The sequence below is a fragment of the Acomys russatus genome, chromosome 5, assembly GCF_903995435.1.
Source record: "Acomys russatus chromosome 5, mAcoRus1.1, whole genome shotgun sequence".
Classification (NCBI taxonomy): Eukaryota; Metazoa; Chordata; class Mammalia; order Rodentia; family Muridae; genus Acomys; species Acomys russatus.
Genome location: NC_067141.1, coordinates 66872306 through 66899582, shown reverse-complemented (window position 1 = coordinate 66899582; position 27277 = coordinate 66872306). Strand labels below are relative to the sequence as shown.

Genomic DNA, 27277 nt, shown 5'->3' with positions numbered 1-27277 from the left:
TGCACACAAACTTTTCTACTCTTACAGAAACCTAATGCTTTTAATTATGGAAAACAAAGACACTCTTTCCTACTATTACTCCTCTGCACGTAAGTATCAATAAATCTGTGAATTGTAGTGTTAGAACATTTGGGTTGTTTTTTGTTTTTTTATTGCTGTTTGAGTTGCTGACCTGAATTCCATTGAAAATAATCATTACATGAATTTTTGACTTGGGATTAGGACAGTTTCCAGAAACTTCTGAAATGACCCTACACATATTTCTGCCATGATCTGCGACATATTTATGTGAAGTGGCAACACCAGATTTCACAATTATGGAAATCAAAGTAGCAATCAACTCTGAAAACATTAAGGATGCTTTATTAAATATTAAATATTCATCCAAGCTGTCATTCTTTATGCTAAACTAAGCAAGCACATCCATCTCATCAGTGTGCAGATTGGCCTTCGCCTTTAAGAAATGAGACCATCATGTGTATACCAAAGAAGTGATTTGAAATATATTTATGATTTATTATTAGTCAATGTTTGGTTTACATATTTATATTTCTATGTACCTGGAGTCAAAAAAATTCCTGGGCAAAGAGGCATTGTAAAGGCAAATAATTTAAGAATGCACTGCAGATAGCCACTGTTTAACTGGCCTTATCTATGTCCTAAGAAAATAAAGCCCAAATCTCTGATCCTCCTTGTCACAATGTCCTTCTCCCTATACATGGTTTACAAGGAGAGATCTAGAAGCCAGCTACCCAAAGTGTGTTTCCCCCAGCGGTGTAATTATAGCCCCCCCCCTTTCCTCTGAAATAAAAATTCTCTTTGAAGATGTGACAGAGGGGCACAAGGACAGGAAGTACTCATGACCTATTTTGACATCAGTTCATTAGGTGTCTTTCTCCTAACATGCTAGGCTTCTGTGTTCTGAGGAGACAAGAGCATCACAGACAGACATGTGGTGAGAATACAAGGTTGAAAAATGATAATGTCTGTGGTGGCTTCAATAGGAATGCTTGCTGGGGTCCCTGCAAGAGGAACAGCAAAACAGCTCTAGAACCCATGGACTGCAGCCCACCTGTTAGCAAAACCACGACGGGTGTGTCTCAGCGAGGCATAACCCTGAGAACTGTGTGTCCTGAGGACTTCCTGCTGTTATGGAGCACAGCTCTGCTTGTTACCTTTGTGGTCCTTATAATCCCCTTAATATGTGAATTGTGTGAGTGCTATAAAGGGGGTTTCCCGCCCCTCACTGGGCAGTATCATAGGCATATGCAATAACAATGCTTGATCTCTTTCAGGCATTGCTGCTGGAGCAGATTAATGATTCAACCACCATCTCTGAAAACAACCTGCGGATGTAGATTGCTAACAATGATTACCACCTTAGAAAGAATTTGGAAAAATAGATTGTTCACCAAGGTTAGGTAAAGATGTTTTTGCTAGTGGCTCTGATGTAGAAAGTCTTAGGGAAGAGTAGATTGTTTAGCAAAGTAAGGCAAAGATGTTTTTGCTGTTGGCCCTGATGCAGGAAATCTTAGGGGACAATTGGAGTTAAGAGAAAGCACACTCTTATTAGTAAAGCTAGAGACTTTTTGAGGTTGGCAAAGCAAAAACAATGGCCCATAGCAGCATTGGCTGACGTGACTCTTTCAAGCTGGGCTGGTGACTGAGATGACAATTGATTTCCTTATTCTGTTTTCCTGCCCTCAGCTTCCTGATATGATTTAATAAAACATATTCATGAGTAGATGAGCACCTTTAGGACTTAAACTAGACATGGCTGATTATTTTTATATAGGAGTTTAGATTTGTGATTCCTTTAATATCTTCATAAGATTACTTCTTACGGTAATTGATTCCTTCTTTGTAACCGCAAATTGCAGCCTGCCAGTAAAGAAAAGCTGGCTGAGAAATTCCCTTGCTTGCTTATACTCTGTTACTATGTGACAAGTAGGTTGTGTACAAATGTCTGTGGGTTCTCAGAAATAACTTGTTATTCATGTTTGTTCCTTACCCATAATATGTAAAACACTTGGTCATGTGAAGGCATTGTGGAACACGCTTTTCTTAAGTATATCCATTGTAATCACTTATTTATAGAGAAATAGAATGTAAATACATTGTGATTTTTGTACTGCTTAAAAGACTTTGTTGGGGTATATAAACTGTGAAAGGAAAAGGATAAGAAACAGAAACAACAAGACAGAAACAAGAAGAAGAGGAAGAAGAAGAAGGAGGAGGAGGAGGAGGAAGAAGAAGGAAGAAGAAGAAACAGATAAGAGTAAGGATGAAAATAAGAAGATAATAATAAAAGGAAGAAGAAACAGATTATTGAAACCTACCTGCTGGAGTCTGTCTTACCTCATCGTTTTGTGTGTGTGTGTGTGTGTGTGTGTGTGTGTGTGTGTGTGTGTGTGTGTGTGTGTGTTTCTTCTCTCTCCTTTCCCTTTCTTTTTTAGATGCTTACCACCATCAGTGGAAGCCCCAGCTAGGAGCCATTGGCTCTAGCCCCAGCTTGCCACCATCAGTGGAAGCTATTGCTGGTAACTATCAGTTCCAGCCTGGAAGGTTGTCCTCAAAGAAAGTCTACAGGGTCACCAGCCAGCCAGCCACAGGATTCATGTCCCACCTCAGTTTTCCCCACTTGGTGTTGAAGTAGGACTTCGATAAATGCCCCCATGGACTCAAGTGTTTAAATGCTTGGCCCACAGGGAGTGGCACTATTAGGAGGTGTGGCCTTGTTGGAGGAAGTGTGTCACTGTTGGGGTGGGCTTTGAGGTCTCCTAGGTTTAAGGTGAGACCAATATGTCAAACAGTCTCCTTTCACTTCCTGTGGATCAAGATGTAGAACTCTCAGCTCCTCCATCAGCACCATGCCTGCCTGCATGCAACCATGTTTCCTGCCGTGACAACGATGGACTACGTCTCTGAAGCTGTAAGCCAGCCCCTATTCAGTGTTTTTCTTTATAAGAGTTGCCACATTCATGGTGTCTCTTCACAGCAATAGAACCCTAAGACGGTGTCAGAAGCATGATGTTGGCAAATCGGGGTGCTGCACAGCAAGGCAATGGGGAAAGGGGGACAGAGGGCGGGAACGAAAGGAGAGAGAGCAGGAGTGTGGTCCATGCCACAGTCGAGCCCGGAGGCAGCTCCATGGCAAGTCCTTAGTCTGCGTGCAGACCACAGGCAAACATCTGAACAAAGCATCCCACCACCTCCTGTGCTGAGAACAGCTGGCCCTGCTGCTCACTCAGGTGGCACAGGGCTCGGGCAGCTTACCTTCTGGGTGAGCTCACTGGCCTCATTGATGTACCGGTCCCGTTCCTTTTCCAACTGAAAGATGATCTTCCTCTGCTTCTGGGCCTCGTCCTTGTAGTTTTGGATCTCTTCCTCCAGGTTCCTCTTGGCTTGCTCATGGAGTTTCACCAGGTCCACCTGCTTCTGGGTCGCACTGACTGCCTTAAGCATATTCTACAAAAATAAAAATAAAAAGGTGTTTTGAGAACCTGAGGTTCAGCTTGTCCCAGTGCCCATCTCTGAAATAATTAGTTGCCTTGTATTTGGTATGATTCAAAATTATCATTGGCTCTACAGATTACAAGGAGTTCGCTGTGTGAGTTTTGCACGAGGCACACTTAAGCCCACCACAAATCAACACACTCTAACTGGACTCTGCCGTTGTTCCCTGTTGGGCAGTGGGAAGCACAGGCTGAAAGGTAAAGGTAAATGCTCGTGAGCTCACAGCACAGGGAGGCAGCAGGGTCAAGACTGTCATCCGCCTTCACTCCAGCTCTGGCCTGTATGCTGTGAAGACTGGACAACCAGACTTCATCACCTAAACTAGGTTTTGACAACAAAGTAAAATAAAGCTAGCTTTCTAAGAACACAGAGCCAAGCCTAGGCCTGGGACACAAACCTGTAAGCCCAGCACTCTGGGTAGGAGATAGAGGCAGAAAGATCATGAGTTCAAAGCCAGTCTCTACTATTTAGTGAGCTCCAGGAGGCTAGCATAGGCTATGTGAGTCACTGTCTCAAAAGAAAAATTCAAGCGCTAGGCACATGGCTAAATGATAGAGTGCTTGCTCAGTGGTGTCCAGAGCACTGGGAAAGTCAAGTCCTCTTATAAGAAAACAAACAAACAAATATGCAAATGCCTATAAATAATATATAACTAATACATTTACTCTTATATCACCCCTAAAAGAAATGGAAGCATATAGAGAATACTATGAACATTCTTGCTACGAAAGAGATTAATGTTAACATTAAAGTGATAAGTACATTAATCAGCCTGATTTGATCATAAGGAAATGCATGGGTGCATGAAAGACCCCTCTACATCTCAAATAAAATATGTAGCTATTACATGCAAGGTAATAGGGAAATAAAACATTTTTTGAAGAAGGCAAAAGTTCCATAGTAGGCCTAGTCACAAAAGTCTAAAAAAATGAAAACACAAATGTCTACCAGGTGTCAGCAGCAGAAACACGTGGTATGGCCGTACAGAGAAGCATTGCTCGGCCGTGAAAGGGAATCAAGTTCTGATATGTGCTGCGACACTGACAAAACTTGAAGACCAAACCCTAAACGAAAGAAGCCAGACACAAAAGTCACATAGTACGTCGTTCCCTGCCTGCAGGCACCAGAGGCATCGAACCCACTGACAGAAAAGGCACGTCGCAAGTTTGCAGGAGTGAGAGGTGGAGGCAGTGATGAGAGACTGCAGAGTTTCCATGGCGATGAGTGTTCTAGAGTCGGATGGTGGGGGTTGAGGTGACACGTGTATGAAATGTTCCTAGTGATAAATTTTGTTATGTGTATTTTACACAACTAAAAGAAACAGTGTTCTTCAATGATACAGCTCCTGGTAAAATGCCTGGATTCCGTAAACAACCCCTCCCACCATGGTCCTGTAAGCAGCTCTAACAAAACTCACTGAGCCACCGATGACAAAAGATGTGACAGTGAAAAAAGAAGAGGAATTACACTGCACTGGGAGTGTAGTAAGATACAGAGATGATGAAAATACTTTATATGCATGTGTGAAAATATTATATTAAAATCATCATTAAATATAATAAATACATGCTAATTTGATGTGGATGCCTGTGTCCCAGGACCAGTGTCTCCTGTGCAGTGAGGCATTGGTGACTTCAGGAATACTTTAGCCTGGCTGCCCAGCTTCCTCAGAAAGAAGGAGCAAGCAGCCATGCACTCTGACAGCCGCGCTTCCCAAGAGGGCCCACCTGATCAGCCACAAATGACTGGATCCGTGAGCCCCTCGGGCAGGTTTATAAAGGGACTACGTCTGTGTGCAGGTGTGCCTGTGAGTTTGTGTGTGTGGTGCCGAGGATCCAACCCAGGGCCTTATACGTGCCAGGGAGCCTCTTTGCCACTAAGCCCCAACCCCAGCACTGGGTCTTCATAGTTTTGCAATTCAGTACACCTGGGAGTGGTTAGTGGCCAGTAGACAACGGACACCTAGAAGTGGGTGGTGACAGCCACTTTCCTGCCATAGGGACTGGAAAACAGAATCTTTGCTCAAAGAAAAATGAATCAAGACATCACGAAAGCTTGTGGTGGGGAAACAAGGCCTCCAAGCTGAGAGGCTGGCTGAGCCCAGGGCTTCCATGAGCTGCCCTAGAGGTTTTCCTCAAATCCCTAAAGGAACCCAAAGTACAACGAGGTCTGAATAACCGCTGGACTATAAACATGTAAAACGCTCATGAGACATTAGCTGGGTGATGATGTAGAAAAGACGCAAGGTCAGTTCACTTTGCAGGTACTAGGCTAAGCATTTGTTTTATAAATGCCACTTCCACACAATATTAAAGCAATAAATAGATGCATCGCGCTGCCTGTCAAAACAATGTCACTCTTTTCTTTCAATGAAGATTGGTATTTCAAATCAGCGAGGAAAGGGTTTATTAGTCAATGAAGTTGATTGTGTACCCACTGAGTCTCAGGCAGGCAGTGGCCTGGGGGGTGGGGAGTGAATCGCACAATACCCCGCCCTGAAGAAAAAGCCTATAAATCAAATCAAACAAAGAAATGTAAAATAACCCTTGCGCTGCATGTCCTATTGTGGCAGAGAGCCCACTAGCTATTTACAAAGATATATACAATGTGAGGAATGTAACAATAAAAATAAATAAATAAATTTAAAAACTAAATCCAGAGCTGGAGCTGCAGCATTTACACAGCGTGTGTGTGAAGCCCTGAGTTCGATCCCCAGTACCACAAGAAAAGAGAAAGGGAGCAATTAAATCCAGTAGAATATTTCACTGCGTCTAAGTCTGCACAGAATAAAGGATAGTTTATAGACCTACTGGAAGAGAGACTTTAATAATTTTGTTACTGAGTGTTTTCCATAGAAATATCTCATCTCTTATTCCTAAGGATTTTCTCGTCTACCTCAAGTGTAAATGTTGGCTCTTCTATTAAAAAATTGTTGTTGTTGTTGTTTTCTGAAAACACACAGAGGCATTCCTGCCTCCATGAGCTGAACCCATCCTGCTGTCTGGCCTGACACTCCTTCCTCCCAGGAGAAAACCCTCAGAAGTCTGGCACAACACGGGGAGAAACCCATTCAAAAGAGAACAACAGAGAGAGTCCTGCCTTTATGGGGAAGCTCAGAGTCTGGAAAACCTTCCCCAACCCATCCCTGAGCAGTAGACCACCGTGAACTCAAGAGACCAGAAGAGACATGGGGGAGAAACCAAAACCAAAGCCGACAGCCTGTGACACCCTGGGTTCCGTGTCCAGCACCACAAGAAGAGCGAGCATGAGGGAGCTGAACCCAGTGAAATACTGCACTGGGTGGAAGTTTGTAGACACACGGAGGAAAGACTAGATTTACATCACCAACTAGTCATTTCCTTAACCTAACACCTCCAAGGTACAGTTTAATTAGCGCTCACACCTGTAATTTTGGGATTAGCCAAATTGTAGATTACAGCTATTACATTAAGAAAATTTGATCAACTACTTAGGATGCCAAGGAGCACACGACAGCAATGAGAACAAAGTCTACAAAACACCCTGAATTCCCCGCTGGGTTGTATGTTAATTCTCCAGAGTCCTTTTGTGCTGGTAATAATGCAGCTTCAATTTGGACCAGACAATGGTGGAATACACGCAGCTGCTCGGAGGAAAATGAGACAGTATTATTTATTCTAATCCACTCCCATTTGCTCCTGAGTTTTCTTTCCCCATATAACTCATTATGAGCAGTTACTTCCGGGTGAAAGAGAGATGTTATTTACCAGTGTCGCTGTGACAGACTCACCTTGTTTAGGATGTCCCTTTCTCTCAGAAGCTCATCCATTGCCTTCTTATCAAGTTCCGCTTGCTTCTTTGAAGACTCCACCTCTAAATTGCCAGGCAGAAAAATAATAATGAATGTAGAGGCGATCCAAGGAGGAATATAACTAAACCAAGGTGATTTAAAAAAAAAAAAGAAAGAAAGAAAGAAAGAAAGATGGTTTCATGTGTTCAGCTATAGCTGTGCAACTACTACAGGTGACCTTCATTCTTGCTCAAGGATGCAGATCTTCTGGTCCCACTAAAGAGATGGAAAAGGAAGATGAAAGAGACTAAACCAGCCCCAGGGCCAATGGTTAGCAAGGGTGAGATTAAAAGCTTAAACCCACTGGCTGCCAAAGGTCTTTGTGCTGTTCAGATCTTTTCTGTTATCCATCTTGTAGGTAGAAATACGAAATGTAACGACCTGGAACTTCTTACATCCCTCCATTTTTCAAGTCTCCCTTTATGCCTCTCAGTGGAATTCTGTAACTTTGTATATATAATTCTTACAGACACGTTGGTAACTTTGTTTATAGATATTTTATTTCTTTAGTTACTACTGTGAAAGAGGATTCTAGGTAATTTTCCTGCATAAAATGCTACTGGTAGCTACATATATTTTATAGCCTAACACCTTATTGAAGTCTCTTACTAATTCTGGAAGATTTGCAGATCATTCCATGGATGTTAGTGTGGGGAATCCTAACAGGGAGAGGGCCCATGCTTCTAACCATTATGGCTGGTGCTGCTTTTTTTTTTTTTTTTGGTTTTTCGAGACAAGGTTTCTCTGTGTAGCCTTGGCCATCCTGGACTCACTTTGTAGACCAGGCTGGCCTCGAACTCACAGCGATCCGCCTGCTTCTGCCTCCCGAGTGCTGGGATTAAAGGCGTGTGCCACCAGGTGCACCAGGAGAGACAGGTCGCACTGGTACACAGCTGTAGCTATTTGGGAGGCTGAGTGCTGAGGACCTGCTTCAGCCCAGAAACTCAAGACTAGCCTGGGCAATATAGTAAAGTACTATAACAAACAAAAATCATTAAAAAAAAAAAAAAAAAAAAAAAAAAAAAAAGAGGCATGCTGGCTTCCATAAATGTGACTTAATGGGTAAAGAATTTGATGCAATGCTCTGCTCAATAGATTAAAAATATCTGGGCGGGGTGTGAGGGTAGGGTGATTAGAGAGTTAGGTTGGTGGTTAAGAGTGCTTGCTGCTCTTCCAGGTGGAACCAGGTTCAATTCCGAGCACCCTCACAGCAACTCACAACAGCCTGTTACTCTATCCCAGGGGATCCAATACTCTCTTCTGGCCCTTGAGGGTACCAGACACCCAAATGGTACACAGATATTTAGGTAAAACATCAATAAATATTAAATAATAACTGAACATTATATATACATATATATATATATATATATTCAGAGAGAGAAAGAGAGAACAACAGAATGATCTCAAAGCTTGCAATTATGGCAAGCAAAAATTAAAACCTGGGCCTCTCTGTCTCATTTGGCCACTGACATACTCTAAAATTCCATTTTCCTTCATTTTTGTCATGGAAGACTTTAGGCTATCAACTGTTAGCGCCCTGAAGGCAAGGTCTTCCACACACCCAATGTTAGCTCGTGGTCTGCACGCCTTTCCAGACCGACACATGGAGAAGTTCCCAGTGAACTTCAGTGAAAGATCACCCCCCACACACACACACTGTCTTGGAAAGAAAAAAAACAGCTGGACTTTCTAAAGCTTACTTGAGAAGTGTGTCTAACAGCAAAGCCCAGAGATCTAGACTTCGCCTAACTTGCAGAGAGGCAGTGTGCGCTTTTATGCTTGTCTTCCAGCAATTTATGGCACACAGTGGCCTGTGAAGAAATCATGAAGACTCCTATGCTCCTATGTCACACAGAATTCATACCCAGAGTCTCTCTCTCCAGGTCCAGAGCTGGTTCTGAAACACCAGATTTCACCACTCTCCCACATTTTTAATTAAAATAAATAACACGCGACATTTAGTAAGCTCTTTCTCTGTGCTAGATACATGTGAAATACAACCAACCCCAGATCTTATTAAGCAAGGACACACATTTCAACATATCTCTTGGCTTCTACAGAAAGACCTAAGTGTTTAGAGGTTATTTATTTCAGTGGCAAATATTGAACACTATTTTAGGTTAGATTCACCTGGTGCCAACAGACCCTACGGAAGAATCTGTTAAGCAAAGGGAGGTTAAGGTCTTGGAAATGGTGGCCCCTCCAGTGTAAATGTCATCTGACGTCACTTGGCGTGGCTCAGTCCGCTGGTACACACAGAGTCACCAATAAGATGCTCATCGGTGAGAACATGGCTGCTTACCTCGCTCTAACCCCAGGATCTGGTTCTTCAGCGTCTCCTTGTACTGTTCGACTTCCGCCTTTTGGTCTTCAATCAGGTGTAGTTTCTTATGGATCTGTTCTCTGACTTTGTTAAGCTTCCCGATGTCGAGGCGCATCTGGTGGACTTCTTCCTCTTTGGCCTGTATCAGAAGAGAGAATTAGCCAGGATGCCAGACAGATTTAAAAAAAAAAAAAAAAAAAAAAAGCCAGTGACCGCCTACGGTAAACTCAGAGCCAATAAAAAGAGACTCCTTCGTGTCAGCGCACTTGTTCCATAGAACTGGATCAAAATACACACACTGTTCGGTTTTGAAAGAAATTGAAGGCCTCTGTCCTACAAATAAAGTATGTCGTGCACAAAATAAAAACAATGAAAGGCTGATGAAAATCTTACATTTTAAGTTGCCACCTATTTATAAAATCAAGCAAAAATACTGAGTTATGCACATACAAAGGCATGAGCTCTGCATACAAATGCTGTATTTGATTGGCAGTTTTCACAGACTTATAGAGTGATCTCTCTGAGAAAGTTATTATATTGCTATAAAATATTTAAACGTTCTTTTGGAGCCATGGGGTCATCGTAGCCCAGTCACATGCACTAGAAAAGAGTCACCCTTCCTCAAAGGGTGTGAGTCTGCAAATCCACACAATGGCAAAAGGTCTCAGAGGAGAATCCTAGCAAAGGAACTCTCCAGACCTGCAGGCTTTTTTATTTTAAATTAAATTCACTTTTAAAGAAATGCTGCCATCAAGAGCTGGAGTGATGGCTCAGTGGTTAAGAGCGCTTGCTGCTCCTCCAGAGGACCCCAGTTTGATTCCCAGCACCCATATGGCAACTCCAGTGCCAGGGACCCAACATCATCTTCTGGCACCAGACATGCATGAGGTGTGCAGACATACATGCAGGCAAAATATAAAATTTTTCAAGTTTTATCTTTCAATTTCCCACTTTAAATAACTAAGAAAAATAACTATAAAGGCAGTTCAGGATTCTTCTGCAAGCTTAACTCTGGAGAAGGAAGGGAGAAAATTAGCTATGCATGATATCACTGAGTAATTGCTAGAAACATAAGCCCGTTAATTTAGGGACATAACAAAAGTCATCGATTTTTCCAGATGTCTCATCATGTTGTCAAGGAACAAAATTAGTGAGACTTTTTAGTTTTTTGCTATAATTTCACCTCAGGGGTTAATATATCATTCTGACTTACGTGACCATTTCATGTCAGCTCCAACTTAATACACTGTCGCAAAGAACAAACTTCAAGTCAAGTCACCATAGACTCTTGTAACTCTTCCTAGCCTTAGACCCTAGAAGGTTCTGGTTGGCTGACCTTAAAGCCTTTTTCAATGGTCTTAACTACATGGCCATTAATCCAGACTCAATGGTTACACTTCAGAGAAATCCTAACAATGTTTCCTCTTTGGGGTATGCATTCAAAAAAAGATCCAGCGTGCGTGCGTGCGTGCGTGCGTGCGTGCGTGCGTGCGTGCATGTCCTCTTCTGATTCTCAAAAGAGACTGTAATACAAAAACTGTTCTGGTTCCTCAGTTAAGAATGGATAAAGAAGCATTTACACTATGAAATATTACTCAGCTATTAAAAACAAAGAAATCCTGAAATTTGTGGACAAATGGATGGAACTAGAAATGATCCTACTGCGTGAGTTAACCCAGAAGCAGAAAGACTCACATGGTATATACTCACTTATAACTAGGCACTAGCCCAAAAGGCATGCCCCATGAAAGTCTTCACTTACCAGGAGATTGGGATAGATGTGAGGGCATCCTATTGGGATTCTAGGTAAGAGAAATATAGGAGAATGGGGAAATAGAAGGACCCAGAGGGTCCTAGAAACCTACAAGAAGAACATCATGATGGGTGGATTGGGGCCCATGGGGGTCTGCTCAAACTATTGCAATAACCAAGGACAATATAAGTAGTAAACATCGAATCCCTACTCTGATCTAGCCAATGGACAGGACATTATCCACAGTTACATGGAGAGCAGGGACTGACTATGACATGAACTCTGGTGTCCCATATTTGACCACCTCCTCTTGGTGGGAGGCCTGGTGGCACTCAAAGAAAGAATAAGCAGGCTACCAAGATGAGACTTGATAGCCTCTGACCATGTAGTGGGGAAGGAGGTCCCCCTCGGTTTTAGACCTAGGGGAGGGGAATAGGGTGAAAGCAGAAGGGAGGGAGGAACGGGAGGATACAAGTGATAGGATAACAATGTAGTTGTAATCTGAATAAAATAATTAAGTAAAAAACAGTTCTGGCTCACTACTCACATCTAGACATTATTCTTCATAGGCCACTTATTTTATGCCCAGTATCCAGATATATAATAAAAACAGGGAACATGTATTTTCCTTTCAGAACTGAAGAGAAAAATGTAAAGCTGTCTGCTAATCACAAAGGCACACGATACAGACTTTAGTATCAAGTGAGTACCCAGAGTTCATTGGCAAGCACTCTTTCATGAAAGAAGGGAGAAGAAGAAGAAAGTTTGAAACAGGCATTAGAAAGAAGTGAAAACGAAAAACAAAAAACAAAAAAACACGATTCCATGATGTTGGAATGCCAACGGTGCCAGTCTATGCCCAGCTCTCCCAGGCTACCTTCTCCTTACAAATAGTAAAACCTAAGCTGAGGTCTCTATTATGCATGTGGGAATGGATTCCAGCTGGGGACAACTGGCTACTTGCAGGTCTAATTACAGAGATGAGCGTCTGACCTTGCTTGAGAAAGCATTTTAATACGCATATGACTAGTTTTATAAATAAGAGAGGCAGTCATCAGGCTCCTGGCTTCTGGGCCTGAAGTGACCGCGACTACGGCTGTGGGCTCGCACCTGCCTCTCTGTATCAAGGCTCTCAGCTCCAATGGCAAAGCAACCCTGCGGTGATAGGTACTGAGGACGCAGCGCTAGGGACCAGGCATGCACAGGGTGTTTACTTTGAGTTCCAGGGCCTTCTGCTGGTTTTCCTGGGAGAGCTGCTCACAAGCCAAGGAGTGTTGTTCGTTCTCTTGCTGGAGTTTCGTATTCCGCATCTGAAACTGCTCGAGCTCCTTTGCGGCTCTCTCGTTCAGTATCTGAAAGGTGGAGAGTGAGGGAGCTGGTTAATGCCCCGTTAATCTGACGACGACGTCTGCATGTGCGCACACGGGAGGCCCCTGAAGACACCTTTTTCGTCTTGCAGAAATTTTACTTTATCCCCAATGAAGGCACTAACACACTCAAATATAATGAACGTTAAATGGCTGAGGAAAACGACGCCTTCTAAGGAATAACACAGTGAACATGATCTTTTTTTTTTTTTTTCCTCTGAGAGCCTTTGGGAAGTCTTGTTCACAGGTGGCGGATAAATATTTTAATGCCTGTTTGCCGTTTGGCAGGCTTTGCATACGCAACAATTTCTATAATCATTGCAAATGAGCTGGAGATTTAAATGGGTTTTGTCAGCTCTGGGGCCCTGAAGCTGCGTCTTCAGAAGCAAATCCTGCATTAACATGCCTCCAACATCCCCCCTCCCCCAGCAGAACCAGCCCCCAACACCAACCCAGAGACAATTCCTCTCTAATCCAACTTAAGTGGAAACTGGGGCGCAGCGGTGGAGTGACGGATCGCCTGCTCTGAGCAGACATGGTTTAAAACAACAAAGGATTCTATCTGAAGACACCGTTTCTGCTGGGAAAATACCACAGATGTAAAGGATAACAAATAAGCTAAAGGAAGAAAGGGGGAAACCAGGCACTCGCTTTAAATATAGCTTCCTTGTACGTGAAAACAAAAACACAGAAAGAGGCATCCAATTCACCACCAATGGGAACTAAACAAGATGGGACCAGCTGAGCTAAAGATGACATTTGTTTTATGTGGATCTTAGACACTGCTATTCAAAACCTTTGTTTTACCTGGGTGTCCAAAGTCTTTTTTTTTTTTTTTTTTTTTCAATTTCATGTTAAAAGAAGCCTCGTAGAGTTTTGCCACTCCTGGATACTGCCCACCATGTATTATCCATTGGTATGCTGGCTTTATATAAAAATTAATAAGGCACAAATGACAAAGAAATGTAATCTAATATCTACTTTTTAAGTAGAAAAGTACTGTGTACCTTGACCAGTCTTTAGAAACAAACTTAATAAAGGAAAATATTTTTAGGAAAAGACTCTCCAACTAAATGTATTATTTCTTTAGGGAGTAAAAAAAAAGATCACATATCTGTAATCTCAGTACTTGGAAGGCTGGGTCAGAAGGATTGCAAGTTCAAGGGGCATGATGGGACATGACAACATCAGGGCTCTCTGGCTGTGCTGATAACAGGCCCTACTAGCCACACCGAGCACTTAAAATAGTTGAGTTGAATTTTAAGTTATTAATAAATGTAAACCGTCACATGTGGCTTAATGGTCTCCACCCTGGACACCACAGGTCCATCCATATCTACATGGTGACTACAAAACCAACAGAACATGGCAAAAGCAAGACCCAAGAGAATATACCCCGTTTGCAGTTTGTTTCTGTAAAGCTTGGACAAAACTATTACTCGCTTAGAGTTTAAAAGACATGGAAACGGCTGAGAAGAGGCACAGGGCCTTTGGGGTATTAGGAATGCTCTGTTTCTTGAGCTGACTGCACGTGAACAAGGCAGGACCACATGTTGGAAATACATGAAGCTGCACACTTGTGACATACATGTTCGTCTACACGTACGTTGTCCATCCTTGAAAAGTTTCAAAGAAACTAATACAGAGTCAGCCATGCTAACTGACTCAGCTACTTAGTAGACAAGAGGAGAAGAATGGCAAGTCCAAGATCAAAGGGGGCAACCTAGGGAGACCGTGTTTCAAAATAAAAATAGAAAAAAAAAAAAAAAAAGGAAAGGGTGGGATATAGCTCAATGGTAGAGTGCCTGCCTGGCATGTGTAAACTCCTATGTTCAATCCCCAGAACTCAGACAGAAAGAAAGAAAGAAAGAAAGAAAGAAAGAAAGAAAGAAAGAAAGAAAGAAAGAAAGAAAGGAAAGAAAAAAAGAAAGAAAAAAAGAAAAGAAAGAAAGAAGAAAGAAAGAAAGAAAGAAGAAAGAAAGAAAGAAAGAAAGAAAGAAAGAAAGAAAGAAAGAAAGAAAGAAAGAAAGAAAGGAAAAAATACCTATAGGGGTGGAAGCAAGAAAATAGTTCATAAATATCCCAAAATAATCACCAGGGCTGGAGAGATAAGGTTCTCAGTGATTAGAGCACAGAGGCTGCTCTTCCCGAGGACTCAGGTTGGATTCCCCAGAACCAACATGGCAGCTCACAGCTGTCAGTGACTCCATTGCTCCATCCCACACACTCTTCTAGCCTCTGAGGGCACTAAGCATACATACAGTGTGGCATACAGACCTACATGCAAGCAAAATACTCCAGTACATTTAAAAAAAAAACAAAAATAAAATTAAAATTTAAAAAGCCCAGTTACAACAATAAGTAGCCTGATCCTATCCTGACTACTGACTTGTACCTATTTTCCAGGAAACATCACAACAATGTGGGCTTTGGGCTGCAGTGCAGTTGGTAGAGGATTTGCCTAGCATACAAAAAGGCCCCGAGGTCTGTTCCCAGCATCAAACCCACTAGGTGTAGATGGCGCCTGCCCGCAATCCTCGCACCTGGGCTTGGGAGTCAGGAGGGTCAGAAGTTCAAGGCCATTCGAAGCTTCATACTGAATTTGAGGCCAGCCTGTGCTACGTAAGAACCTATCAGAAAGAGAGAGAGGGAAGAGGGAATAAGGAGGGAGAAGCAGAGGGGAGGCTGCGGTTCACCTTCTGCTCCTTGAGCTGCTGTTCCAGCCGCTGCAGCTCCTCCTTGCTCTTCTGCATGTACTGCTGCAGAGCTTTGATCTCCGCCTGCCGGCTGTCCATGTCCACCTGGACCTGTTTGAGCTCTTTCTCCAGCTTCTCCTTCTTCCGGGACTCCCTGGAAGCTTCATTCTGACGATGCTGAATTTCTTGCTGGAACTGCGGGGAGGAAGGACAGAGAGGAAAGGAGATGAGCCGTGGCAGGGCCGGGTCTCCATCAGACAAGTTTGGCACGGGCAGTACGTGGCCTGCAGCGTGCTTCCACTGGGCAGGCCTCTGTGGAACGGTCATGGTGGGCCCCAAAGGTCACAGGGTCAGGGTTTTCTGGGTTGATTCTCAGGACCTTGACACCAAAAGCTCCACCCTGGCTGAAGGCAACAAATTTGTAGATGATATTATAAATATCAAGCAAACGCAGATAGCACGACTATCAAGCTCCGCACTAGGAGGAGCCGGCTACCAGAAATAAGAAATTCTGTGCTTGATCCCGAATGTTGCAAAGTCAAGCACCATGGTTACTTGATGTCCAAAGTCTGTGAAAAATCCTTCTCTTATCTTGTGCTCAAAAATATGTCATTTTCTTGTTAAGAGTCTGCTCTTGTGATTTATCTTGTGAATTATAAAGGAGAAGGCCAAGGATTTCTTGCTCTGTGTCTGGTGTAGGGACACCCACTTGACGCCAAACCTTGAGCAGAGCCAACGCAAGGCCTTAGTGACTGCTCAGACAGAACCCCGGGCAAAATAGGCCCAAGAAACAGGCCCAGAGAAACAAGTCAGAGGAGAAGACGCTTGGTTTGTCCATAATGGGTCATATCTGAGAGAGGCGCTAGATGGGCAGGGACACACGGACAGGCTGCCCTCCGGAACGCGGTGAGCAGACCTGATTGATGACAAGTTCTGCCTCTTCCTTGGCGCGCTCGGTTTCCTGCTGCTGTTGGGCGGTCTGAGCTAGGGTCTCACGCAACTTTACTACTTCTGACAGGAGCTGGTCTCGCTCCTTTGTCACCTCTTCTTTGAACTTCAGTAAGTCACGGATGCTGAGGAGAAAGAACACAGGAGTCAGACTAGTGGCCATTTGTTCAGGGGTCCTTCCTATTGTTCCCAACAAGCCTCCCGGGAGGTCGATGGTCGATGGTGTGCACTGTTCAGGCAGTGGGTGACAACGATGGGTGCTGTTTGTGAGGTGTTTGTTGAAAAGAAATGACAAAATTATAAATACAATAAGATCCTTTTTATTTTTAGTAAAATATACTGTATATTCCTCCTCCTCCTCTTCCTCCTCCTTCTTCTTCTTCTTCTCTTTCTCTCTCTCTCTCTCTCTCTCTCTCTCTCTCTCTCTCTCTCTCTTTCTCTCTCTCTCTGTGTATGTGTATTCTACAGACACTTCTAAAACTAGTCATGTTATCAGTTATCTCTGAGATTCAGGATTTTGGGGTGGGAAGTCGGAAGCATGGGTTCTTCGGTACCTCTGTGTTATTTGGATGTTACAATAAAACCATATTGTTATTGTCAACTCATATAATGAGCCCCGAGGAGATATCAATTTAGGAAATTATTTATCTAACATATCCACTGGGGGACTATGATGACAACCAAATGTCTAAAATAAAGCATAAATATAACCAAATAGTACGCATTGCCATTTTCTTCCCATTCAACCAAAGAAATGAGTTCATCTCAAGGGGTACAGTCCAGAGAAAATGTCCCCCAGAACAAACTGGAACAAACCCAGCGTGCTGCTGGGTTTTGGAGAGCCTGTGATAATATTCACTGATTTGAATTGTAAACTAAATAGCTCCACGTTACAAAGCCCATACCATCTGACGGCCCATGACTTCCTGCAGAATTTAGTGCTTGTGGAGTGTGAAGCTCTGTGTCTGATGGGGCTTCTGCAGCAGGGTAAACCCGGAGGGAGGCAGCAGAAAGCTAAGAAACACGCCCCGCAGGTCCTTGCAGCTGACAGTCATCAAGCGATGCCTCAACACACAGGCATTTGACAGCATCCTTGATATAACATAAATGTTTAATACGGACCCTTCAAACCCTTGCCCAAGCGCATCTGCAGAAATGACACTGCAACTCTGAGGCTGATCTGAAGAGAGCGAGCTCCGACTGAGCACGCTGTTGAGGCTCCAACTCCAAGCTGCGCCCACTTCACACACTCTCCTGCTCACCTCTCCCACTGCCTGCTGTCTGAGTCAGTCCCCTCACATGGCTCACCATTTCTTCTTCCATGAGTCCATCACTAGAGGGAGCATATGGTTGCCTTTCCTATTCCCTCCCCCATGCCTGAACATACAACATCAAAGCTGGACCAACAGATCAAGAAAACAAGAGACTGAAAGAACACCTTAGGTTTGGCTAAGGGTGCCCAAGGAGACGCACTTGCTCCTGGTGTGAGGTTTTGCATGCCGTGCCCTGTGCTAGACAGATTCTCGCATGACTTAAAATGGTCTCTTCCTTCGGGAGTTCACAGCTTAAATGGGTAAAGACGTCATCCTCGTTTGTTTTTTTTCTGCTGTGTTTGGACCATGACCAAAAGCAACATGGAGGCAGAAACCTCCTTCTCCAAGTTACAATCCATCGTGAAGGAAATTCAGGGCAAGATCTCTAGGCAGGAACCTGGACACAGAAACTGTAGCAGAGGCCATGGAGATGCGCTGCTTGCTGGCTTGTTCCTCATAGCTAACCTGCTTTCTCCTGCAAGCCAGGACTACTAGCCCAGGGGCAACGCCACCTACACTGAGCTGGGCCCTTCCATATTGATCATTAATCAAGAAAATGTCCCCAGAGGCTTGCCTACAGGCCATCTCACTAGGCTTTTTCTCAGCTAAGGTTCCCAGATGACTTAGCTTGTACCAAGTTGATTGATTAAATAAACAAATAAGTCACAAAACTAATCAGCACAGAAGTATCTTAACAAATCCTTTCAATACAATGTAACAAGGGGCACAGCAGAAGTATATGTTGGATCCTGTGGAAACCGGAAACACAGCAGCTCTTCCTGCCTAGACACTGGGAGCTAGAGGTAGAACAGAAATGTTGATTACAACACAGTTAAGATGGTGTTCCAGGGGCTGGAGGGATGGCTCTGAGGTTAAGAGCACTGGCTGTGCTTCCACAGGTCCTGAGTTCAATTCCCAGCATCCACATGGTGGCTCACAACCATCTACAGCGAGGTCTGGTGCTCTTTTCTAGCATGTAGTTGTGCATGCAGACACAGCATTGTATACATAATAAATAAATATTTTTTAAAAAGATGGTGCTCCAGATGGGTTTTAAAGGACAAGAGGAGTTTACCAAGGGGAGAATGGAGAAAGCATCTTCGGCATAAGGGGCATGTGCTTGTGTAAAGATGGGGGTACGAGCAACGAGGGAGGGATGGCTCAGCATTAGGCCAGAGGAGCAAACTGCAGCAGACAGTTGAAAGGCTTCAAATGACATGTTCAGGAGTCCGGCCTTTATCCTTTGAGTATGGGTACCCAAGCAGGGATGGGGAACAGGTGCCTGTATGCTGCAGAAACACATCTCAGTGGATGTTTTGCTGCTGCCAGGGACAGCAGAGAACAGGGCACAGGCCACAGTGAAGTCAAATCAACAAGACAAAGCTTGAGAAATGATGAAGCAGCAGGGTAAACCCAGTTCCTGCCTGGAACCTGAGCAGGTAGAAAAGATGGGGTTTAGTCATGGAGGGGAGGGGAGAGCTGCTGGGATGCGGCAGAGAGGCCTACAAGCTTAAGTGCATTCTGCACACTTGCCCCTACACTGCAGACAAGCGTCACTCTCCTCTCCCATCAATGATGCTTTTTTTTTTTTTTTTTTTTGGTAGCAGACAGAAACCAGCACAGAAAAACACAACTGGTCAAAACGCAGCGAACGACTGATCATGGGGTGTCCCACCCCGACTGATAGATCTACGATGCTCCTCTATACTGAAGGCCCAGGGAAGCTTGCAGAAGAGCAGGTAGTAAGATTTTAAAGAGCCAGAGAGGCAAGATGTCTGCTTCAAGATAGTGTCTTCTGTATATGGTTAAAAGCTTATACCCGGGACTTGCCAGCTACATGTTTGCCTAAACAAGACCTGAAAGGTGACCACACCAATAGGCATGCCAACACGGATGGGGGTGATCTCATAAGGTCCCACCCCCAGACAAAGAGCTAGAGGTGGTCAGAGGTTGCTGAGAGAGGGAGAGTCAATCTTCTGGCAGAAGCCCCTTAATAAGACTATCCATTGCCAAGTGGGCCTCCCTAAACACACATACGTGTAAGCAACACTAAATGGACTCATAGGTTGCATGTATAAATTATGTAGGGGATGAGGGAGTGTGTTTGTAAAACATCAATTATTAAAGAATAAGAGGCCAAAATAATAGAAATGGAAGCCTAAAATCTCTACTCAAACTGTAGCAACGATTCTTCTAGTGAAAGAAGTATATGTAATATAATCTTAGGGGAGGACAGAGAAGGGGTCTTAAAAAGAAACCATAGGGGCCTTGGGGAGGTGACTCGGTGATTAGGAGCACCAGCTGTTCCTCCAGAGGACCCAGGTTTGATTCTCAGAACCTACAAGGCGGCTCACAACCACCTTTAACTCCATTCTCAGGCAATCTGATGCCCTTTTCTGGATTCCATGGGCACCAGGCATTCAAGTGGTACACAGAGATACATGCAGACAAAACACCTACACAAATAAAAACTTTTGAATAATTAAATCTTGCCAGGCGTGGTGGCACACTCCTTTAATCCCAGCACTCGGGAGGCAGAGGCAGGTGGATCTCTTTGATTTCAAGGCCAGTTTGGTCTACAAAGTGAGTCCTGGACAGCTAAGGCTACACAGAGAAACCCTGTCTCGGAAAAACACTTTAAAAAATAAAAAGAGGGCTAAACAGGGAACAGTTTCTAGGAACCCCACAAAGGGGAGTTTTGCAATAATGAGGAGCAGCAGTCCAAGCCCAGGCGAATGGCGCCAGCCCACAGCAGGTTGCTGCACACTACACAGGACTTTACAGAGGCAAGTTCACACACTATCAAGAAGATTTTGACCTACTTGCTGTCCTGGTCCATTGACAGTCCAGACCCCTGCTCAACCAGTTTGGTCAGGTTCACTATTTCTTCTTTCAGGGCAAGAATTGTCTCTTTAGCTTTTTGCTCTTTATCATATGCCGAGTCCACCATCTTCCAGGCTTTTTCGATTTCCTGACGAGCCAGAGAGTATCAGTGAGAAAAAAACAAATGGGATTCCCTGATGCAAGATAAACCAGCACAAATAATAGCACTGTGACTACAGTGTGGTAAGTCAATTACAAGGAAATAATAATATGTATTACACAGTATGTGAACGTTTGGACTGGCAAAACTGTTCAATGTGAGTAGCCAACAGGGAAGAGCCAGAGAGTGCAGCTGCAAGGTTCTGTGGGGACTGCTCTCCCTGGAAGGATTGCTTCTGATAAATTGATAAACTTACAAAACTTAAAATGAACACTTCTGTGGTTAACTTCTATTTCAGAACATCTCTACATCATAAGATATGACCACAGACCCAATCCCTAAATCAATAGATTGAAAAAATTCTTGATAATTTTGAAAATGAAAAATATATTCTAGTCAGGTGCAATGCTGCATGCCTGTAATCCTAGCACCAAGAAGCTAAAGGCAAAGAGGATCATGAGTTTGAGGCTCACTTGGCTACATAGCAAGTTCAGGGCCATCCTGGAAAACATTTTATACATAAACCTCCACTCACATACACACGCATTAATATAGCAAGCATACACATATACATAATACGTGTGTGTGTGTGTGTGTGTGTGTGTGTGTGTGTGTGTGTGTATGCCAAAGTTGGCTTTAGAACATTCCACAGGGTTACTTTCCCTCACTGGTGCCAGAGTGTTCCAGTCTTAGTACTTCCAGTCTTCAGAAGGCCAAACCCAGAACCTCTCAAATGCACGGTTGGTGGTTGTTGTGCACTCTACTTTGACCTCTGGCTTTTTTTTTTTTTTTTGAGGGGGAGGGGCAGAGGAAGGAGGAGGGGAGGGAGGGAGAGGCTCTCACAGTGTGTCTTTGGCTGGCATGTTTTCTTAGAAACCCATCAGGGGATGGAACAGCCCTGAAATGTGGTGTGGAGCATTCACACACACACACACACACACACACACCCCGACTGCAGCTGGAGTAAAGGAACCACCTGAGCATTTGTCTGCAGTGACCTTGAGTTTGCCCTGCCACTTCACTGTCTTGAAACATTTTTATCAAGCAGAATTTGAGTCTTTTAGATAAATAAAAGCCTATAACGTTTAGATGAAATATTTAGCTTTTATGTTGACAAGAAATAAAATGGATGGAAGAAAGTAAATTCGAGCTTGCTGTTAGAGCACGCAGAGAGTCCTCTTAGGTGACCATAGCACATCCCTTGGGGACTCAAAGCAAAACGTCAATTTGTGGGTTCCAACCAAATGCACAGCTGGGCAAAACAAGAGAAGGGTATATAAATGAGAATATGATTGCAAAATATTTTAGGCAAACCAATCTCACCAATTAGATTTTCATCAACTTATGACTTTCACTTCCAGTGTTCAAGTTTATAATGAAAAGTGTTTTTCCAATTATAAAATGAATTACAGTTTCCTTCTATTACTTTTCCAGCAAGAAGAAGAAAATGGCAGTAGAGAAAAGTCATGCTACGGGTGAGTGGTTTCTAAGAAACCGGGTCAGTCCTATCTTGTACTGGTCTTAGAAGTTAATTTGAATTAGATGACATCTGATTGCATACTATCAAGGGAATCACCTAAAACTTTCATAAATTATTTCTCAGAGCTAGAGATTTAATTATAAATTAATATATCTCAGCCTCTTATGACTTTGGGATCAACAGGGAGCATTTATGTTTTATCTTCAAGAAAATACAATATTCTTAAGCATGAGAACATAGTGTCAGATGAAGGCAAACTTCCTCCAGATTCCCCAGACAGAATCTCTGGCTCTTCTATAAGAGAGAGAGCCAGAGAAGGGACAAGGGGCAGTGAAGGGACAAGGAAAATGACCCCGGAAGTTTTATCCCCCAAGAACTCTCAAAACAATCTCTCCTGATGCAAGAGGAAAAGTAAAAATGTAAAAATAATTTTAACAAGATGTTAGGATGATCGCTTGGTGGATAAAGTGCTTGCCACAAAAACACACAATGGCCTAAATTGCATCCCAGGTCCTAATGGTAGCACAAGTTTCCATCCCAGTGCTAGGGAGGCAGAGGCAGGTGGACCTGTGGGGCTAAACCAGCCAGCCAGCCTAGTCTAACCTGGAAGCACGTGGCTGGTGAGATGCCCTATTGCTAAAATCAAGGTGGAGAGTGTCTGAGAAACAACTGTAAACCCTTGGCCTCCACACAAGTACACACGTGCTTACAAGCATACAGAGAGAGAGAGAGACAGAGACAGAGACAGAGACAGAGAGGTGTATACGCACCTTGCATCACAGAGAACATTCTGAGATTCCCAGTACTGCACTTTATCTCTAAGTCTTTTGGCTAACCCATTATTTTCCACAAACTAGGCAGTAAAGGGGAAAGCACTCCATTTATTTTCAACATGAAACCTCACCAGGGTTAATTACTCTCTTTCAAAGCCAATACTCTTCCCCGGGCTTAGTTAATATCTACATTATGTACACTTTGCATCTAATCACTCATGTCTTACCAGCCAGAGAGCTGTCAGTATGTGACGTTTGAAATGCAAGCTCCTCTGTGTCTAGAACACTGACCTTCTTGAGAGACGCGATGGTGGTCTGGTCATCCTGAGACAGCTTCAGGGCAGTGGCAACCTTGGCAGAGTTCACCACAATCTCTGCGTTCAGCTCTCTGCATTTGGCCATGAGACGTTTCTCGTTGTCGTAAGACTTTTTCATGACAGCGTGAAGCTTCTCATATTCAATCCTGAATTTTTCCAGACTTTTGTCTCCTGAAAGTTCACTGAGAACCTCCTGAAAATCCCTTTCCATTTCCTCAAATGCAGTTTCCTCCAGCACTAGTTTGTCAGCCTTTTCCTGAAAGAAAGATCAAGGATATTACCCCATTACTGTCAAGAAATGGCTGTTTGGTGAAAGCCCCTACACACGTGGCTATTGCTGCCCCAGAATGAAAAATGCTCACACAAGTGACTGATGAATAAAAGATGCTCGCACAAGTTGCTGATGGTATCCCAGACCACATGCAAAGCAAAAGCCACCCGCTAGCAGAGATGCTGCAGGTATATATTGGGAAGGTTCCTTCATCCTCTGATGTACTTACATAGTGCATATGCATCCATATATGGTATTATAATTAGTTGATATGCGGTCCTACCCAAGTAAGATAAGTCTTAACTTCAATCAGATGGGCATCCTTAGCCGACATGAGCAAAGACAAAGAGACACACACACAGAGAGGCCGTAAAGATGGCTTGGGCTTCCGCAGTTGCAATCCAAGGAAGGCTAAACACCGCTGGCTACTACCAGATAAGAGACAAGGAAGGATATAATGAAGGCCTCAAAAGGAACATAGCCCTGCCAACATCTTCACTTTAGACTTTCAGCATTGAGAACTGGGAGGCCAAAGATTTCTACTGTTTAAGCCTTCCAAATTTGTGGTGCTTTGATATGGCTGCTCTCGAAAATGAGCACCCACGTATTAGGTGTAGCACAGCAGCACTAATAATGATAAAGGTTTGGTTAATGTATGCATGCATTCAAGGAGCATTTAGTCACCACTTTCTACAGGAGAGTTCTGTAATGTAGCCCGTAAAGGCAACCAAGGTAAGGAATAAACAGCCCATCCATTGGGGTGTTTCTATTTTACTAGCTGGTGGAGGATGCTTCTACAGTAACAGAAATAGAAAATTCAGTCCTTTCCTAAAATGTATTCTATGTTCTTTAAGAGACTAAAAAGAGACTCACTCCCAGCAGCGAGAATAAAGCACACTTAGTGAAAGAAATGGTACTCAAGCCACTAGATGGAAGAAAAGGATTCTCACGGATGGCTCTGGAGAAAAGATCCTTCTGTGCAAATGGTGGTGCCTGTGGGAGAGCTCACAACCAGGCAAGTGCCCTAGATGCCCACATATAAGAGATGTGACAAGGAGAAGAGGCAGAGATGGAATTGTGAGCATGGAGTGATGTGCTAAGGATTTGCTGTTCTGCCAGCCACAAAGACCCACTCAATGCCTCTAAGGGTAGATACGGCAGGCAAGCTGTACTTACGCATTCCACATTAAGCTTTGATAGGCTACAGCAAAAGGGGCTTAACGTCAGCCACCCACTGCTCATCAAAGAAACCAAATGAGATGATCTTTCATCCCAATAAGAATAAAATTCTAATCCACCCTGGAGATTCTAAGAAGCCTAGTTTGCCTCTTCTCTCAATGAGCTTCCCCAATATGAGGAATATAGTCTTAGTGAGAAAAAAAAAATGTACTGTTAATTAAATCCCTACACATGACGTGAAAGCAAAACACACTGCTTAGAGATTTAAATAGACATGATGCCTCTAACACTTGCCATAACAGCTTTAGCGCTATTTAAAACTCAACAGAGGTTTCCTTAGTAAAAGCAGATTATCGCACAGACCACGATTCAGCAAATGCACAAAGAAGGAAAACCCATATTAAGCGAATGTGGCGGTGCCGCTCCATCTTGTTGATGCAAAGGCGGAGCTACAAGCACCAATTCATAGCAAGTGCTCTGCGCTCTGGCCTTGAGAACAGTATCAATGCCAACACTTGACCAACAGCTAACGATTTGTTTGCACCCAGGTTCTCCAGGCACACCTGGCCCTTAGTACAGGGATAGAAACTATCATAGAAACATTTTAAAGACACTTTTGTGAACCAAGGAGATGTGTTTTCATGTTGTCACCTCAGAAAGCATTCTTCTACCAAAGGCAAAGCAAAAATAATCTCTTAGCTCTGACCAACGGGCAGCTGGCATCTTCCACATCGTGCCCAAGAGCAATGGTGTGTATTTAGGACGATATCAACAAACGGTGATCAGGGGAACTGTGACACCATTCACCTACTCGTGTGCCAGGCAGTGCCCTGGGCTCTGAGCGTCATCAGCTTGTAGGGGGGAAACTTACTCACGGAGAATAAAGAACAATAAAATAAGACGAGGCAATGAGTGCAGGAGGAAACACTGACAGCAAACAATGCAGAGTTTAAAGGAGAGCTAGCTGAGAGAACATCATTTTCTTTCTACCACCTATTAAATGTTTGCAATTTCTAATTTTAAAAAAAAGAGAGAGAGAGAGCTAGAAGGGCCAGGGGAAGAAAGTGGGAAGCAAAGAGGCGTGAAAGAGACTAGGAAGTGGGAGGAGTAATGTGGCCACAGTCTCGTGGGTGTCATGAGATGAGAGCAACAGCACCCGGAAGTGGGGCCAATGTGGGGGATCAGGAAGCATGGGGAGTAGAGCTTACAAAGGGAGACCAGACATGGGTGAGATGGAAGGTGAGGGGGACGCAGAGGCATAAAGAAGACAAGAAGCAATAGTACGGGGGGTGTGGTGGTGCTTAGGGCACGCTAGAACCAGGGTGTGGGCCCGTTTGGCCGCACAGGATTAAGTACTCAGAAGACTTCTATCTTGGTTAAACTCTCTGCTGTGGTGTCTTAGAATTCTTAATTTTAACAAAAAGCTTTTTACTTTACTCTGGGCCTCACAAATTATGTAGCTGATACTGGCTGGAAATTGTGTAATAGGTAGGAGTGGGCTCTGGTAGATGAATGAAGAATTCAAATAGGACCAAAGAGATAAGGACTCTGAATATCAAGTGATGGCAAGGATGTAGGGCTGTTGAGGTTATAAATGAGAAAGCTAATGGACAGGAAGGTCAATGAAGGATGCAGAAATGAGCCCTCGTCAGTGAGGCTGAAGATGAAGTAGCCTATAATACAGGTGAGAGATGGAGGCTATGAGATGTTAGCACAGGGTCAACGAGCGGCAATGGGCTGAAGGACCTTGATGAAAGTGTGTGGCAGCTGGCGATCACATGTTAGGAAATCAGGAAGTACCAGGTGGACAAGCTAGTGAGCCGGGTGACAAGTATGTCGACGAGGCATTTTCAATAACCTCTCTCCGAGGTCTCGCCTGCAGTTCAGAGTCCAGGGTCACGGACTCTGTGGCGGGCTGAGAATTCATGAAGAGGGAAGGAGTGGGGACATGAGCCAAAGAAGAAAAGCGCGCGAGGGTGCAGCTAGAGAGGAGTGCTGGTGAGGGAGGGTCAGAACTAGTGAATGTAATAAAGGATGAGTTCCAGTAGGAGGGAGATGACAGGGAGAGGTCGAAGGAGAGAAGCAACAGAGGGGCGCTGACTCCTGACCTCCACCATCCTGACGCTCTTTGATGGCGGCCTCAAAGGCTGCCTTGGAGATCAGAAAACTGGGCTGGAGTCTGGCGAAGGGGCTGTGCACTGCCCCCAGTGTCTAAAAGGGCGACACGTTTTCTTTTTCTGATCGCCAGCCCGGCGCCTAAACCCGGCGCTCGGTGCGTCTTCGGTCGCCTGGCAACGGCCACGCTCCACCACCACCCCCCCCCCCCCCCCCGCTACCCCCCCGCCGCCGCCGCCGCCGCCGCCGCCGCCAGTGCAGAGATGACTCTCGAAAGGGGCGGAGCCCTGTACTTTGGCACCTGGGCAGCGGGGGCAGAGAAATATGCAAATATATTCTGAAGGGGATAGAGCCAAGGAAATCTAGGGGCGGTGCCTCCGAGAGGCTAAGTGGAGTCCCCAGGCCCTGGAG

At 44.1% G+C, this 27277-nt stretch overlaps 1 protein-coding gene across 1 annotated transcript in view; it reads right to left on the bottom strand.

The window, feature by feature from the left end:
• Cfap58 (cilia and flagella associated protein 58) overlaps positions 1-26986 on the bottom strand; it is a 95600-nt gene extending 68614 nt beyond the window's left edge. Inside the window, exons 1-9 of the mRNA XM_051147153.1 lie at positions 26860-26986; positions 23276-23557; positions 20571-20719; positions 16404-16560; positions 15488-15682; positions 12639-12776; positions 9651-9810; positions 7286-7368; positions 3277-3468 (exon numbers count right to left, since the gene is read on the bottom strand). Coding sequence (XP_051003110.1) covers positions 3277-3468; positions 7286-7368; positions 9651-9810; positions 12639-12776; positions 15488-15682; positions 16404-16560; positions 20571-20719; positions 23276-23557; positions 26860-26868 — 1365 coding nt within the window. The 5' untranslated portion in view covers positions 26869-26986. The remainder of the gene's footprint in view (positions 1-3276; positions 3469-7285; positions 7369-9650; positions 9811-12638; positions 12777-15487; positions 15683-16403; positions 16561-20570; positions 20720-23275; positions 23558-26859) is intronic.
• Positions 26987-27277: the final 291 nt, after the last annotated feature.